This window comes from Taeniopygia guttata, chromosome 2, assembly GCF_048771995.1.
Source record: "Taeniopygia guttata chromosome 2, bTaeGut7.mat, whole genome shotgun sequence".
Classification (NCBI taxonomy): domain Eukaryota; kingdom Metazoa; phylum Chordata; class Aves; order Passeriformes; family Estrildidae; genus Taeniopygia; species Taeniopygia guttata.
In genome coordinates this window covers 118,978,201-118,995,780 of record NC_133026.1, presented here as the reverse complement: position 1 = coordinate 118,995,780, position 17,580 = coordinate 118,978,201, and the positions used below count along the sequence as shown (strand labels likewise).

Sequence of the window (17,580 nt, the reverse complement as noted above, 5' to 3'; positions counted from 1 at the left end):
TGATAGTTAGAATGTGGGTGGAGACATGGGAGCAGAACTGAGGCCGCTGTTTCTCAGTACTGAAACCGTAGATTGTGGACTTATGTTTTTCCTTCTAAATATAGCGGTCATGGAAAAGCTCTGCAGCTGTAAGCTTTGCGTCCTCTTTTAGATCAGTCTGACTACACCTTGATCCTAGTTTTTGCCCACTGCACCTTCATAAAGAACCCTTGTCTTTGCCCAGGGTTAGGCTCTGTAGTTTGGTGAAATGTCTAGCAGAGAAACATGAGAAATTATTTCATTTGTGTCATAAGACCTGAAAGCTGAGAAGCAAATAGGCTAGCTATGCTTCCGTTGAATCATTATGGGAGACTGTCTAATCTCATTTTCAGAACTGTTGCACTATAAGCATTTCACAGCAGCTCTTCTCAATACTCTGTGGGCTCTTGGTGTGAGATCAGTCTGCTGTCGCTTAACACACGCTATTCTCTCTTGCAGAAAAAGCAGCAGCAGCTAATGAAGATGAAGTGCAAAAAGCAGATGTATCGTCTACAGGTCAGAGTGTCATCGACAAGGATGCACTTGGACCAATGATGCTTGAGGTAAAGAGCACAAAATCCCTGTATTTAGGGCAGTTCTGCTCCTCCTAGGATGAATGAAATGAAAAGGTGTAGTCAGATGTCACTGTAAAGGAATGATCAAGAGAGACAAGCCGTCGTGGCTACTTGGGATTATGTCATTAAAGAGCAAGCAGCATATTTATTTCTCTTGCATTCAGTGATGAAACTCTCTTTAACTTGAAGTAGGGAGAGGCACTGAGACTTCTGCTTCTTTGTAACAAAGACAGCTTGAGGGGCTTCAGCTGATAGCAAGTCTTGGGTGTCTGCTTGTGCATGTTTTATTTTTCTGAACCACAACAGCTGTGGAAGACCTGTTGCACTTAGCCATTGACTTCTATATACTGTAGTATACAAATGAATAATACTGCTCTAAAATTGCATGTCATTGCTATACTGCTTTAGTATTTTATCATTTCAGTGCTTGAAGCAGGACTCTTCCCTCTAGAATATGAAAATAATCTAGGAGAGGTTTTCAAGATGTGTATTTCAGTTTGTTCAGTTAATATTTCTGTCTGATTTTAGCTGTTATTTTGATACCCCAAAAGGCTATATGATTCAAGCCTAGCTTCCAAATGTGTGTTAGCAGTTATGTTGGGTAGGTAGGTTACATGGGGTCCTTATGTTATGTGCACTACTGCTTTATCTGCTTAAACTCACTTGCAGACTGTTTATTCCCATCCTGTTCTGACTGTGGACTTTATCTGTAGGGAAGAATAAATGTAACTTTAGGTAACATAAAAAACAAACTCTGAATCAAGCTAAAGGAACCAGCTTTGGCAGAAGCATAATTATTCTGTCATTTCTGGATGCCTGTATAACAGTTTTAAGTATCTGCTTTATTTTTCACAATTGGTCAAATGAAGACATAGTTTTCTATTCTGTGCATGAAATAGAGGCTCCAAATTCACACTGCAAAACATAAGATTAGACATGTTGGAGGCATTGTTCTTTGAAAAGCAGGGGTAACAAATTAATTTATTTAATTTAATATTTATTACGCATACTGAATTGAATGTTGTTGTTTTTGCTATTAAACAAGGTTATGCATTCATCTCTTACATTGCTATGTTAAAATTTATCTTTAATTTTCTATTAATTTAATTGTAAGGACCTGTTTTAATCACAAGGAAAATAAGAATAAGATTATATTTTTCCTGGCTTATCTTGTGTGATTGGCTACTGCAGCAAACATGACATCTAAAATCACACATTTATTCTGTTGTTACATTTAATTTAGTTTATTTTTCCTTTGCATATGAACAATGAAGCATTGTGGAAATTAATGAACCATGGTCCTTTTGCACCAGGAAAGTTAAAAAGGACTGAAAGTTGTTCTATATTTGCTGTGGAAAGAGTACAGATACTTTCTTTGTGTCTTTATCACCTTAAGGAAATGCAATTCAGTTATTTAATCTTTACAGAACCCTTTTATACAACCTCTTAAAAAACCCCTACCTTTTCTCTGCCAAATAATAATAAAAATTGCAATGCTGATGAACAGTTTATTAGTTGATTTGGTGTAGAAATGTAATTGTATGTTTTTATTAAAGAATAAAACTGAAGAATCCTCAAAATAATGAGTGTTTCCAGCTGAAGAAAGTGAGTAAAATTCATCAGGCAGCTGCCTCTGAGGAATATTTTAACATATTTCTTGCTTAAAGCATAAAGTATATGTGAAAGAAGTGTGGAAATATAGTCAAGAGAGAGATGACAACATCTCAACACAAATGCATTTTCTGTTCCAATGTATAAATCTAAAATATCTGTTTTCTTCTCTTCCATCATACTGTCCATTATTTGTTCACCCATTTTCCCAGTAGCTCTGAAGAAAAGTTTTTGATTGTGGTGGCTCACATCTGGGAACAGAAGTAAGAAATTACTGCAAAAGTGGAGGCTTCTAAAATATTCAAGTGTCTTGGTGCACTAACTTCTCAAAAGCCTGCTGCTGCTTACCTTCAAGATTATTTTCTTAAGAGAATAGAAATGAGAGACTGAAATATAAGGTCCTTTGTTACGCTAAGCCCAGATGGCCATGTCTGTGATCAATTCAAGAAGCAGCTGTGAGGGAGCAGCACAGAGAGCACTCCTTTGCCAAACAAGTTGCCGCTCTAGGAAGCAGTAGGGAAAACTGAAGATTATTGTGGGATGCCAGTAACTCTCATAATCTCTTGCTTGCTCTCTCCACCTAAGTTTTCTCCTTAGGACTCCAATAAACATCTATGATAGCTTTGGTTTTGCAGCCCCTCTGAATTAATGTGTCGACAGCTGCCAAGCAGGATGCTTTAGCCAAACCCACACCCTTCTGCCAGCTGTAAATACTGTGGCTTCTATGGTTGGCCAGCTGGAGACTGATGTGGCTAGCATCTTTTTTTCTTTGATTAATTTTCAGCCAGTTCAGCTCTCTGCTCCAGCTCTTCATAGCCTCACACAGTACAGGTTGCTGTTGTGATGTAGGAAGTACCAAATCAAACAGGCTATGCTCACACTGGCTTTAAATGGTGGCAAAATGCAGCCTAAGACACTAATCCAAAGCAGAGAAACTGATTATTATACTAGAAATTATTATGCTGAAAATTATGCTAGAGCCTCAATTTATTAACTAATTTGTAAATCATTGTTAGTTAAAAAAAAATACTACTCTGTAGGAAAATGTAGTGAATGAAAGTACATATAAAGGATAGAGCTCACAAAGAAGTGAATCAACAGGAGGAACCAAGAATTATTGGAAACAAAAAGGAGGCAATGATAAAAAACAATGACAGAGATTAGAATTTGTGCCAACAGGAGAAAATAAAGACCTGGTTTATCTTAATTTAGAGGCAGTCAGGGAAAGTATACGCATATACATTTATTTGTGGGTTTTATTATGTTTTAATTTTAAAATAGAACAAAGAAAGTGTTAGTCAGCCATTGGTTCAGCTGCTCCGCTTGCATTGTGCTTTCACTGATCCTCCCCTGGTGCAGAATCATTATCTAACTTAGTTTGGGAAGAACCTCTGGAGCTTGTGTGTTCCTACCTCCCACTGCAAGCTGGTCTGAGTACAGCAGGTGGCCCAGATCCGAGTCCAGCCAAGATTTGAAAATGTCTGTAAGGTGGTTTTGCAACCTCTTCCCATATCTGACCACCTTCATGGTGGATTTTTTTTTTCTTGTATCTCCATAAAATTTTCTGAATTGCAGCCTGTGTCTGTTGCATGTGATTCTTCCCTTGGGAACCTCTAACCTAGAGCCTGGTTCTGTCTTCTCCTTAGCCTTCTGCTAGGTGGCTGAAGGCAGAAGTAAAGTTCATTGTTAGCCTTCTCTTTTATTGTCTGGATTTGCCAACTGCGCAGTAATGTGTGATATTTTAAACATTTCTCTGTAACCAGTGGGCAAAACTGCCTGCTAAGACCATCACATGAGTTGTACAGTACACAAGTTGGGTCAAATCAAAATTGCCTTGTGCTTGCTGCGGCAGCTCCTCCTTGTCCAGACTGTTTTGCGGTGAGCTGTGTTCAGATTTAGTATGGATCCACTTGGTTTTGACCCACAATGAATTGTGGGTGGCCTGTTTTTTAAATTTATTTCTGTCCCTGGAGATAGAATAACTAACAACTCTTCTAGTGATTTCCTGCCAATCCTTAGAGAGGTGAATAAATCAGGCAAAGCTGCAGAAGTCTGTGTAGATTGTTAATTGAATACTTAGACAAAAAGCTTTGGTGCTTTTAAGTTTAACTGTATCCCCCCTTTATCTGCTCATATGACATAAAATTAGAGGGATGATATATTTCTCCCATCTGCAATCATGCTTGCAGATTGTGGGTTTCATTATTTTGCAAGGTGTGTACCTTTCTGTGCTTTTACACTGGTGTCATATAAGTGAGATAGATGCTCAATCTGAAACGTGTCCTTTGCTCCTACAGACAATAATGTAAGAACTGGGATGGATGAGGAAAGATTCAGTTATGTCTTCTGAATGGAATATTTATTTTCTGTGTATTTTGTTAATCTGATTGTTTGCTATTGTGTTTTTCTCTCTGGTTTTCTGTTTTTCCCTCTTTAGGCCCTAGATGGGTTCTTCTTTGTAGTGAACCCAGAAGGTAATGTTGTGTTTGTTTCTGAGAATGTGACACAGTACCTGAGGTACAACCAAGAAGAGCTGATGAACACAAGCATATACAGCATCCTGCATGTAGGGGACCACAATGAATTTGTCAAAATCCTGCTGCCAAAATCTTTAGGTATATAACTTTTCCTGATATCGTACCATTACTTATTTAACTTAGGTTTTGTAAGTCAGCATTTCAATAACTTAATGTCCTGACACTACTTACAGTTTCATCATATACATTATTTATTTGTCATGTATATATAGACTATGAATGATTAATATTATTCTCAAAAGCATCCTCCACTCTTTTTAAATTCTTCTTTGTTAAAATTGCTCTTAGTAATTCATGTTAGCTGATATTTTTTAATGGATCTCCAGAGTGAATCACTAAAAGGCAGCATTAGCTATGTGAACTCTCTGTCTAGGCTGCTTGTTCGAAAAATGGCCCAGAAAAGGAGAAATATAAAAGAAAAATCAGAAGCTTCCTTATGTTAGAATTTTTATTTCAATGTTTTTGTTCTCAACAATAGTTACTCTTAACTTTCAAAAAACTGTTTTTGTTAGTTTCAGCCATTTTTGGATTCATATTAATATTAGTTTTAATGCAATTGAGTTTTGGAGGAGATGAAAAGAAAGAGAAAGTCAATATTGGGTTCCTCATTTACTCACAGCAGTTTAAAAAATATTACTCAATTCACTTTAGCATTTTATTACTGTACTTATATACTCTGAAGAAGCAAAAATGTAAATGGCTAAAGTCAATATATTACTGCATTTATTGCATTTTATGACTGAAGAGAACAAGTGAAGAATATTTTAAATATGACCCTGCCGTTTCCTAATGTGGTGTAACAATGATTCGCTCTGACTGATGTCCAGTACCTATATTTGTGCATCTCTGGATTTTGTTTCTTTTTTTACTTGTCTTAAGCACTGTGTTAGGCTTTAGCTTTATCCATAGCTCCGCCCAGGCAATTTCAACCCTTCAGTCTTTCCCATTGTAACTGTGACTGTGTGTTTCAATATATTTCTTATTGTATTGCTTCCTGTTTTTATAAGTGTATATAAGCCTTATTTTTTTCAGTCTCATAAATCAACTTGATCTACCCAGTAGGCTTTTGCTGTGATGCAAAACTTTTACCAATATTTAGACTTTTATTCTGCTTTTCTACTATGTCATTTTAAGTCATCGAAAAAAAACATAATAGCTGAACAAATTAGCAGTGTTCTTAAACTCTGTTAATTTTATAAATGACCTAGTTATGTGCTGGTTTGGGCTTTAATATTAAAATTAAATTGTTGTTGTTGTTGATATGAGCTTGTTTCCCAACCAGTTTGTAAAACATCTTGATTAATCTCCTGTGGATAAGCAGCAGAAATGCCTGGTACCAGATTTGTCTCACTATCTGATTTTGCCTTTGCTCAGTGAATGGGGGATCTTGGTCTGGTGACACTCCTAGGCGTAATAGCCATACCTTCAATTGTCGGATGCTGGTAAAACCTCTGGCTGATTCTGAGGAAGGCCACGATAACCAGGAAGCACATCAGAAATATGAAACTATGCAGTGCTTTGCTGTTTCTCAACCAAATTCTTTCAAGGAGGACGGTGAAGGTAATTACCATTTCCAGTTTATGTAAATGCAATTTCAGAGCAGTTAATAAAGTGACCTCTAAGTCTGAAAATTGGAAAAATTCTTAGATTTTGGTTTTGTTGGTTTTTTTGGTTTTTTTTTTAATTTAACTGTAGTTAATTTAGTAATTAAGGAGCTTTTTTATTTCCTTGTACTTTTGTCTTGGCTATGAGAGTATACACTTGCACGCACCTATTTGTTAATCGATTTGAGAGAAATTCTGTTTACCTCAAAGGGAGATACCCTAGTTTTATATTGCTGAAATTGTAAGAAAAATGTAGCTGACTAGGAGAAGGTTTCAAAGGGCAGATTTTGAATTCTTAGAATTTGGAGACAATCGTGGTTCACCATTTCCTTTACCATTTACTACTTCAGCAGGTAAATTTCCTCACGTTGTTTTGTAAGTATTCAGGTAAGTAAAAATGGTTATTGTGAAGGTGAGTTCTCAGGAACAGCAAGCATTTGAGGCAAGTTAAAGAAATTTGTCTTAGAAAGTACAAAGTGGTGAGTGTTCAAGAAATGTGCTCTTTGTGTGTGCAGTATATTCTCTTTTTTTACTTACTTCCTGAGTGGTTGAGCTACTACAGGTAGATTCATCAACATGTGCCAGTACTTATGGATTGTGGTACAGTCCTTGTTAATTTTTCTTCTGAAAGAAAACAAACCCACCTTTCCTGTTTTATTTAATGTTTAGGAAGTAATGAAGATAAAAACCCACTGAGTTTTGTCTATGTGTTTACTGGTACCAAATCTATTTCTTGGTCCAAATACATTTAAGGAAATTTTAAGAAATATTTCTGAAGTCTTTGTTGAAGCTAAAGTCTTCCCTTACCATAAAAATAAAATGAAGTAACATTTTTCTCTAAGATTTGCAGTCTTGCTTGATTTGTGTTGCAAGAAGAGCTCCAATGAAGGAAAGACCACTTCTTCCTTCGTCAGAGAGCTTTACTACACGCCAGGATCTTCAAGGTATTGTGAAATAAGAGTAGAAGTTTTAAATTTTATTTACTTTTCCTCGCTGGAGAAATTGCTGTAACAAATACTTTCTAATGTATCTAATATCAGGCAAAATAACTTCATTGGACACAAGTACCATGCGAGCAGCTATGAAACCTGGCTGGGAGGATTTGGTGAGAAGATGCATTCAGAGGTTCCATTCACAGCATGAGGGAGAAATATCTTTTGCCAAGAGGCATCACCAGGAAGGTTAGGTTTCATACTTTTATCACTTTATATATTCGACCTCTTTGCCATTTGTATCTCTTGGTTGTGCTCTCTTTGTTATGCTTTGAAGGAACAATCACCAGCTACTGACAGTCCCTTTCCCAAGGTGTTTTACTTAACACATTCTGATGGCTCTCTAGGAGGTCTTCAGCTTTCTCAACTGGTTGTTTCAGCCTTTTCGTTAGAACTTGCTATCCTGGAGTGCGTTTTAAATCTTCAAAATGTCAAAATTATTTTGGAAGGAAAGACCCCCTTGCATGTCGTCCACCAAAATGTTCACTGACCATTATTCTTCAAAACCTCAACTCACATATTGCAGTTCATTACCTGTATTCCCTTTCTCGACAAAAATATACTTTTGCTGTCACATTTCCTGTGAGAAACACCAAGTGTAAATTCCCAAAGCTGCACCTCTCATACTATTTGGAAACCTACATTGTTGCACTGTATCTCGCTGATAAGTGTTATAGGATATACCACAAGCACTTCTACTCAATCAAGATTATGGCAGGTAAAAAATAGGAAAGTACTGCACTTTGGAATGGTCCCCATGAGGTTTCTGTGGTAGTGACTGGATGGGGATTTTTCATAAAATCCTTATACTTATAGTAACACAGACCCAAATTAATAAAAGCAAATAACCCTATCTCTAGTCCATGAGAAAATAATTTCAAAACCAATTGGGAATAGCTGGAACATTTCCAGTACAGAAGCATCATTCTTTAGGTTCATGTTTAAAAAACAGGCTTGTAACAAATACTTACCATGTTCATTAAACAACAGACATGTCATCTTGGATACTAAACTGTAACTGGAATATCAAATTATTCCATCAAATACACACCATCAAAAAAGAGCTTTAGTCATGAGGCTTTAATTAAATGTTCTTTAATATGTTCTGCTTTCCTGAAATCTTCAGGTGGTGTTTTAGAAATGTGGGGTCACAGAAATGCTTTGTTATTTTAGATAACAGGTTTTGGGGTATAAACAAAAGAATTGCTAAAAGTTCACAGCCTTGTGCTGTAGTTTCAGACAGCACTGAAGAAGGCAGTATGCAATTAAAGTTACACCAGGAGTTCAGAGAGCAGCTGCAGGTAAGGACCCATTTGTACCAGAGATGATTTAGGCGTATGTGTTGTTGCATCCCAGCACTTTATTTCAGTCTTCTTGAAGTTATTCCTGACCAAATTAGCAGCTGGTACACTGGGTCCTATGGTTTAAATGAGTCCTCTCTTAAGCTTCCTATGAAGTGGTGAAAATATAAGTGTTTTGGAGTTTACACTGTATCATTTTGCAGTTGTGGCTTAGGGTCATCATGCAAATTGTAGAATTAATCTAAATGAGAGGGCTCTTTTCTTCTTGTCAAACTGAAAAGAGTGAGTGGTAAGAGGAGGAAAAACCTCTGGAATTACTTTCCTACAAATGATGCAGCACTGAAGAGGAATAATGGCTGAAATATTTCGCTCCCCTGCCCTGCAGAATGGAGAAGAAAAACAAGTCAAATTGTGGGCTGTAGCATCTTTGTGCTTGCAGTTTTCAAGTCATTGTGGTTTGAGAATGGAAGCAAGGAAAGTAATGATCCCTACATGTAATCCAGCATTACAATGTGAAAAAAATGCAGCATTAGCTTGATATACAATAAAAAACATGCTTTAAAATTATCTCTCAGTGTAAAATGCAGAATATATGGTAAGTTTTTATTGGCCACAGTCAGAAAAATAGCATTTCCTCAAGAGGAATATGGAAACATTCTTGTTTGCTTAAAGAATTAGTTTGGAAAATGATTTAAGTAGAGATTTCACATGTATCCTGTTGGCATTGAGTACTGGAATTTCCTGATGGGGTATATGCTAAAGTTAAAAGCGTTGGACCTTCTGGTGCCCAAAGGTTAAACTGAAACAATGACATACCTAACAGTGAAATTTTGTTTTGCATTGTTTCACTGTTGTAGGTTTTTGTTTTTTGTTACATTTTTACTCTGAAAAACCCCTTCTGGTTGTTTAAATTGTGCTTCCTGTTTTCTCACTGTCTAGATAATACTTTGCAACCTTGCAGAACAATATATAACAGTGGGGGACAGGGAAGGAAAGCAATCGTAACCAGTCTTGCAAGGCTGAAAATGTGGCAGCTCTGTAGACCAGAAAAATAAAAGCCACACTTGGAAAACCACGCCATTTCATTACAACAGGAAATATTAGAAGACTAGCAATGAAATGAAGATCACATGATATTAATAATATTTTTAAAAAATTAAAAAGGAAGAAAAAAACCCACAGAAAATATATATGTATGAATAACCAAGAAATTAAATGTATTTGTAGTGCTTAATTCCTATTTTTTTCCCTAAATGATTATATGAAAATTTTTGAAGTATTTTTCTTCTCTGATGTCTGCAATCCTAATGTGATTGCTTTTGGGCTAGAAATTATAAGTGACCATACTTGTTTCATTGATGGCAGAGAGTGAACAGTAGAATAAATGTTTGGGAGATTTGCTTTTCCACAGCATGTTTTAATTTTTCATTAAAGAAGTGTCACAGGGGTCTATAGAATTGCGAGAACTGAATTTGTTGAAGTTCAGATTTACATTAGAAACTTAAAGGGCTGCAGAATGTGTACAGTGAAGTAAACCCAAAACCTGAAATGCAGTCAAGATGGAGAAGGGGTAGCAGAGCCCTAATTTTGGTTTAGGTAACTTTTTTTTTTTTTTAGCTATATATATTTCTTTTTTGTATTTGTTCTTTTACAAGTAATAATTTCTCTTTCCAATTCTCATTTCTAATTGTTCTCATGTAAGAGTCTATGCATTTTTTAAATTAAAGAAGTAGTGAGAGTAACTGTTGCAAGACAATTTAGATAGGCAATAAAGAGAAGAATATACAGGCTAATGGAAACAGTTGATCTAAAACATAAGGACATTTATATTAAATCATCAAGGTGTAGGTGGTACAATGAAAAAGGAATTAGACACATATTTGATGAAAAGTGAAATGGACATCAAGAACTTCCTGTCTGCTCCTGAAATACATTCTATTTCAGAGTATCTTCCTGTTATTGCTGTCACTCCTTACAGATTTTCATTTGATCACCCTACAGCATGCAAGATCCTTTTTTTTTTTTTTTTTTTTTATGTATCACATCTATTTCTTTTCAAAATGCTCTCTTTGTTTTGTTTAATTAGCACTGCATCCGCGTATCGGTGCTGAGCATCAGATATTGAGCAGCTGAGCTGCCTGCCCTGCAGTTTCTCATTAGCTTACCTGTGTTGTTGTGCTTGCCCGCAGTGCTGAGGCAGGGGCTGGCCTTCAGCCCTGTTTATCGCTTTTCCCTGTCGGATGGCACCATCGTCTCTGCCCAAACGAAGAGCAAGCTCATCCGTTCTCAGACGACCAGTGAACCTCAGCTTGTAATCTCCTTGCATATGCTTCACAGGTAATCCTGGCACTTCCTTACATCCACACTCTGCTAAGAGTCATGCAAAGTACAAGGTTGCCAAAGCAAATAGATTATTTAAGGCTGATGGATTTCAGTTAACCCAGAACTGATATCACAGAAACAAAGTAAGATTTTGAAATCAATGCTTGCAGCAGAAAAAGACTGTAAGATTATTTCAGAATTTAAAAATGGCATGCTGGATTTTCAATGCCATGTTCTTATTTACAGTGTTTTAATTTCCTGTATTTTGCATATTCCTACTGTAACTAAATCTAGAAAACTTAGAATTCTTGTAGTTCACATTTTGCTATTGGTTCTGGTTGTTCTTAAAAGAACATGTTATGATTACTAGGACTGCACTTAAAGTGTTATTTAATTTTTTTATTCCCTTTATGCCTTGTCTTTTCTGGTGCTTGGCTTAGTGGCTCTCATATGTTCAATCCTAAGAAGTGTCACAACTGTTAGTTTGGGGTTTTTTCAAAAAGTACAGCCAATAATACGCTAAAGGCAGGGTTAAGTAATCACTGACATCAGAACTTCAACATACAATTTTTATTAAGTCATTGCATGTCCTGGTGTATTTGTATCAGATTTTGTTCCTGGCTTTATTCCCGATTCTCTGTATAATTTTTCTTGAGAGAAAAAAACAGTGCTAAACATAATTATAACTGAAACCATATTATAGAAATTGTAGATTGATCTGACCAAAAGCTGTCTGCAATTTGTTTTCTTTGGGTTGCTGAATTGACCTAATATTTTATTAAGTGCCAAATATTAAATTTTAAAAAGCAAGCACTAATAATTTTTAAATGGTACTCATCAATTTTCTTGCACTTTTTTTAGCAGAGTGCTGGTACTACTGTATTTGTAATAATGTTTTAAAAATACCCCTTTTTTATAGTTAATGCTTTTCACCTTTGCACCTAAGGTAACCAGTACAGAATAAGAAGATTCACTACTCTGTTTTCTTCAATTATTTCACTGCTCATGCTTTAGCAAAACTAAAGGTTTATCTGCACTTACTTACACTGTGCAAATAGGAATGGTTTTTGTCGCATGGAGAATGCGTATTAGGAATGTTCCATTTGTATTTGGTTTCAGAAGTCCAGAGTTGATTTGATTTTTTTTGTCAGAATCTCTTTTTTTTCCTTCCTAACCTACTTGACTCTGTCTCTTTTGTAGCTTTTAGCATTTGGGAATATATTTGATTTTCCTAATTTAAGTTTTAGCACAGAGTAAAAAGTGTATTACATCCGCCCGTAAACTAATTAAAATCTACTGAGGAAAAGAAAAGTGACCTTCAGGTGCTCTCACAAGAGCTTTTTCTCTGTGTGTGTCTCTCTTCTGTTTCTTCTGTTTTGCGGCTTATATCTCTAAAATACGAGTTTCAGCTCCTGTGTGTGTGGTTTGTTGTTTTTCTCCTCCCCTTTTCCTAAATGCCTGTGCAGGACTGGATTGCTAACAGACTGTTCTCATTTTGAGCAAGTATCCAGTAGTTCCCTTGGCTCACAGGCTGTTTTGGAGCAGTATTGACATAATCTGGCAGTGTAAAAATGTGACTTTTTCAACTTTCTTTTCAGTATGAACTTGGTGGGCAAATAGCCCACTCCAGCCTTGTGGTGGAGCTAACTCAGAGAAATTCAAAACTCCAGCAAACAGCTGTCCACAGCTGTCTTGTAAAACATGTATTTGTTGGGTCATATGTTTCAGATGAGGTTTGCTTCAGTTCTAGAAGTTAGCTCTTGCCAAATTGTAGAGGAGAGATACATTAAAGGGAGTGTGAAATTGCAGCCTATGAGCATTTCTAATGGCTGTCATTTAAATGAGGTTTAATTTTGTTTTTTCTCTCTTTCATTGTTTTCTAATGAGGGACTGAAAAACCATACTCTTAATGTTCAACCCTGTTGAGAGTTGCATATCACTTTTGTCAAATTGTTGATTTGTTTTTGATTGTAGGGGTTTTGTGTTATTTTAAAGTGAGGTTTGGGGTTTTGCTTCTTTTTCCGTAATGCAATTGCAAGTTGGCCACTGTCATTTAGCTAACAGGCTGTTTTTCTTCCTCTTGCCACATAGAGAGCAGAATGTCTGTGGAATGAATCAGGATTTGACTGGACAAGGAATGGGGAAGATACTGAACCCAATTAGTTCCAGCAGCCCTGCCCATCAGGCCATGTGCAGTGGGAACCCAGGTCAGGATATGACCATCAGTAGCAATATAAATTTTGCCATAAATGGCCCAAAGGAGCAAGTGGGCATGCCAGCAGGCAGGTTTGGTGGTTCAGGGGGACTGAACCATGTGTCAAGCATACAAGCATCCACTCCTCAGGGTAGTAACTATGCACTAAAAATGAATAGCCCCTCACAAAGCAGCCCCGGCATGAACCCAGGGCAGCCAAACTCTATGCTTTCCCCAAGGCATCGTGTGAGCCCTGGAGTGGCAGGAAGTCCTCGCATCCCACCCAGTCAGTTCTCCCCTGCAGGAAGCTTACATTCACCTGTGGGAGTCTGCAGCAGCACAGGAAATAGCCATAACTACACCAACAGTTCCCTGAACGCACTTCAGGCCCTCAGCGAGGGCCACGGCGTTTCTCTAGGATCGTCCTTGGCTTCACCTGACCTAAAAATGGGAAATTTACAAAATTCCCCTGTGAATATGAATCCTCCCCAGCTAAGCAAGATGGGAAGCCTGGACTCTAAAGACTGCTTTGGAATATATGGGGAGCAATCAGAAGGTACAACTGGACAAGCAGAGAGCAGCTGCCATTCAGGAGAACAGAAAGACAACAGCGATAGCAACATGCCGCCGGTTGTCAGTGGCGAAAGACCTGATGGACAGAATAAACTGCACGACGGAAAAAGCCAGACAAAGCTCTTACAATTGTTGACCACCAAATCAGATCAGATGGAGCCTTCACCTTTGTCCAGTACCATGGGAGACATTAGCAAGGACTCCACGGGAGGGTTGCCTGGGTCTGGTTCAGCACACGGAACCTCGCTCAAGGAGAAGCATAAAATTTTGCACAGACTATTGCAGGACAGTAGTTCTCCTGTAGATTTGGCCAAGCTCACAGCAGAGGCCACAGGCAAAGAACTGAACCAGGAGTCCAGTAGCACAGCTCCTGGTTCAGAGGTGACTGTTAAACAGGAGCCAGCGAGTCCTAAGAAGAATAATAATGCACTACTTCGCTACTTGCTAGATAAAGATGATACTAAAGATATTGGTTTACCAGACATACCCCCAAAACTGGAGCGGTTGGACAGTAAGACAGACCCTTCCGGTAGCACAAAGTTAATAGCTATGAGGACGGAAAAAGAAGAGATAAGCTTTGAGCCTAATGAACAGGTAAGCTAATTTTTGCATTATGTGTGAATGACTTGTTCCAGGCCTGCATTCCTGCCATGTGACTTCCACTAAGAGTAGCATCCTGGCACTTCAGGAGGCTGTTACCTGTCTTCTGAAATTCAGTCTTCACTCAGTTTCCCAGTGGGTGTTACTAGGTTGTGATGGTCACACTGTGTAAAAGCACAGGGTCTGCCTGGGAGGAGATGGATAATGCAGTGTGCCTTTCCCAGATGGTAGTCAGGCAAAGAGAAAATAACTCTGACTCTTGGTTAGTGCTACCTAATTGACAGCTTTTCCCACAGGCTGAGGTTGAACTGCTGTTGTGCTTGCTGAATGGGTCCTTGACCTAGCCCAGCATAGCAGCTACACTCTTCCCATGGAAAACAGGTTCATGCTCAAGAACAGAAATTGTTTGAAAGGACTGATAACAACTTTGCATTACTGGTCTTCATGCTATGCTTGACCTGCAAATTAAAATCAAAGCAAATAGACTTCTGTGCCAATTTGGAGAATTTGACGGGGTATTCTTGTTGTCTTAAAAATTCTTTATATTCAGCCTCAAGTTTCTGTGAAAGATTAATAGTTCAGTGCAGGGATCATGTCTCCTCGTGCAAGGTTATCTACATTGAATTTTGCATTCAGAATTTCTTTGCTTTCTGTGCAAGATCATTTGTTGCTGTGCTACCCAACACAATAATAAATTGTGTATTGTTGGGACCCATGCTAAGATGTGTTATGTCACTGGCTTTCATGCAGAATTCACTTTTCAAAAGCACAAGGTCCACATCACCCGGAGTGCTCCAGTTTTCAGAGCTTTGCAAGGAAAAGGGACACAATGAAAGCAATCTGATTATACAGTATTACTGTTTATATTATTTATAAAATGGGTAATTACAATATCAATTTTAGTATAAAGCATTTTCAGAGAAGTTTATAACTAGCTGGAGTTAATGATCCTTAGATTTGTCCTACACTATCAAATCTCCCAGCTGGTCATTAATCCCTAGGCAGCCCTGTGTGTGAAGCCTTAGTTTGTAAATCATGATCAGATCACATACAGTGCAAGTGTTCCTGTGTCTCATTCACAGCTATATCCTTAATTTAAAAATTTTTGTATATTTTCTAATGTGCAGACTAGGTTTGAGCTTGTTTATTTTTTAAAACCTATTGTATCTTTTTATTATGTGTGATAAAGACATTCTTGTTTATATTTTCTGTATTGTGTTGTGAGGCTGAGGAGGGATAGATGACATTTTCTTAGCCCTAAGACACAACACTGGATTATTATTTTTTTAATTTGCCCTTTTGGCAGTCTATAACTAATAGACAGTTCTTTCAACAGCGGTTATAACCACAAAACATAGAGGCCAAACGTGCTACTCCAGTGTAGATGCAGCATTGTTAAAATCTCAGTTATCCAGGCAACTTCTAAGGTTACTTTCTTTGCTGCTTTTGTTTCAACAAAATTTAACAATTATTGCCACCGTGTAGGAGCAATTGTGGTTTTTCAATCCTTCCCACACTTTAGGGGAAACCAAGCCAAATTGTATTAATTTCTCCTCACTGAAATTTGCGCTGATTTATCCCCAAGCCTGGATGTTAGTTTAGTTTTCAATAGAGGCCTGTATTTTGTTGTGTCTGTAGGGGTAGTGTGTAGATTCTCTGTGAGAACTTACCGTTTCATTAGGCTAGAAAAATACAGAAATCAAGAAATTCATAGCTAAACTGGCAAGAATGGTATATTTTTCAAGTGTCTAATAGATTTCAGTTCCTAGTTCAGACCATACACATTGAAGTCAGTACTAGATTGAAAGCAGAGATCTTCAATTTTCCAAATTAGGTACTTGATAAGAATGTAAAATTTGGTAACACAAAAAAATCTATCCATACATCAAAATCGTGGCCTTTAGATGGTTTGTTCCCCAATAATTAAATTTCTAAAATAATTAAAATTTTCTCTTTCATGATCTCTGTGGAGTACACAAGAAACAGTTTAGCTTACGAACCAACTCTCAGAGAGCAGGTTCTGCCCCTCTAGAATTTTGTTGTCTAGTTCAGGGTAGTCCTACAAACTCCTTATATTGCTGATGGAAACACAGAAAAATACTTCAGGATTTTGGTTTTTTTATCTTATCCTAATGAGTGTCTAAAACAGATGAGGTAAGCTGTTCTTTACTGGTGTTCCCATTGACAAGTGGTAGCACAGGTGAACAGTTTAAACTATCTGCTTTACTTTTCCATAGGCAAGTTTCACCCTAAATGTAAACATGAGACTAACTGTAAAACCAACTTTCAAGAAAGAGACTTCAGTGTCTATGAGCATTGCATACCTCAAACAGTTGAAAATCAGGTCTCCTGAAGATTGAACTTCGTAAAGTGAATAGTCTATTCAGTTTTTATTTTTAGTTTTTATGTTTCTGAGGCTGGGGAGCTATTTGAGGTGGTTGAAGTGCTGGCTGTGGATGTATTGCCTTTTCTTAAAATTTGAAGACAGAATTTGTCTCCCAGGAGAGAGAGAACCAGAGGTACAGAAAGGTTCGGGAGTTGGGTTTGTTCAGAAAACCACATAGCAGTGCAGGAGTTGTGATAAAGTGGTAAGGCCTTCCTCAGCTCCAAGGTATGGAGCAGCCAGTCTTGTCACTGTGATGGAAGACTACTGGATAATGACAGAAGGGCTTTTGTTGGTCTTGTTGGTTGTAAACAAAACTTTAAAACCCACTTAAAATGCAATGAAACCTGGAGCTGAATAAACAGAAGTTGAGGATGGAGTAGAAGAGGAAATGGTGAGGAATATAGAATAATGTAAGTGTTTAACTATCTAAAGGCCAGGTCTTTAAACATATAACCACTTTACCCCAATTATGAAATCACTAAAAATATTTAGCATCAAAACTCTTCAGCTTTGGAAGATGGTCTCCCACAGGAAGTGTTCATTGCCTAAATTTAGATCAAAGCTGGAACTATTTAGTACAAGACTAGAACACAGATTCTTGAGCTAAATTCTTCCATCCTCCTGCATCCTTCCCCCTCCTTCTTCCTCCCATATGTAAAAATTAGCCATGTGCTTGTGTTACCTATTTTACAGGTTTATTTAAAACTTCTCCTCCCTGAGGAATGTTGTATTTTTAAGTAATTAGTCACTGGAGTGTGCAGTTTCTCTGGAAACTGCAGCAAGAGCAGCAGTGGGATGGCCTCTGCAAGGGAGTAGAGTGTGTTGGGAGGCAACAGAGCCATTGCGTTTCCTCCTTTTACTTTTGGT

The 17,580-nt window shown here is 37.5% G+C and overlaps 1 protein-coding gene across 3 annotated transcripts in view; it reads left to right on the top strand.

The window, feature by feature from the left end:
• NCOA2 (nuclear receptor coactivator 2) overlaps positions 1–17,580 on the top strand; it is a 186,870-nt gene that overhangs the window by 136,924 nt on the left and 32,366 nt on the right. For all 3 annotated transcript variants that reach the window (XM_030266319.4, XM_030266320.4, XM_030266321.4), the window contains 7 exons: positions 478–581; positions 4,642–4,819; positions 6,116–6,301; positions 7,188–7,289; positions 7,386–7,526; positions 10,828–10,975; positions 13,052–14,321. In XM_030266319.4, the coding sequence (XP_030122179.1) occupies positions 478–581; positions 4,642–4,819; positions 6,116–6,301; positions 7,188–7,289; positions 7,386–7,526; positions 10,828–10,975; positions 13,052–14,321 (2,129 nt within the window). The remainder of the gene's footprint in view (positions 1–477; positions 582–4,641; positions 4,820–6,115; positions 6,302–7,187; positions 7,290–7,385; positions 7,527–10,827; positions 10,976–13,051; positions 14,322–17,580) is intronic.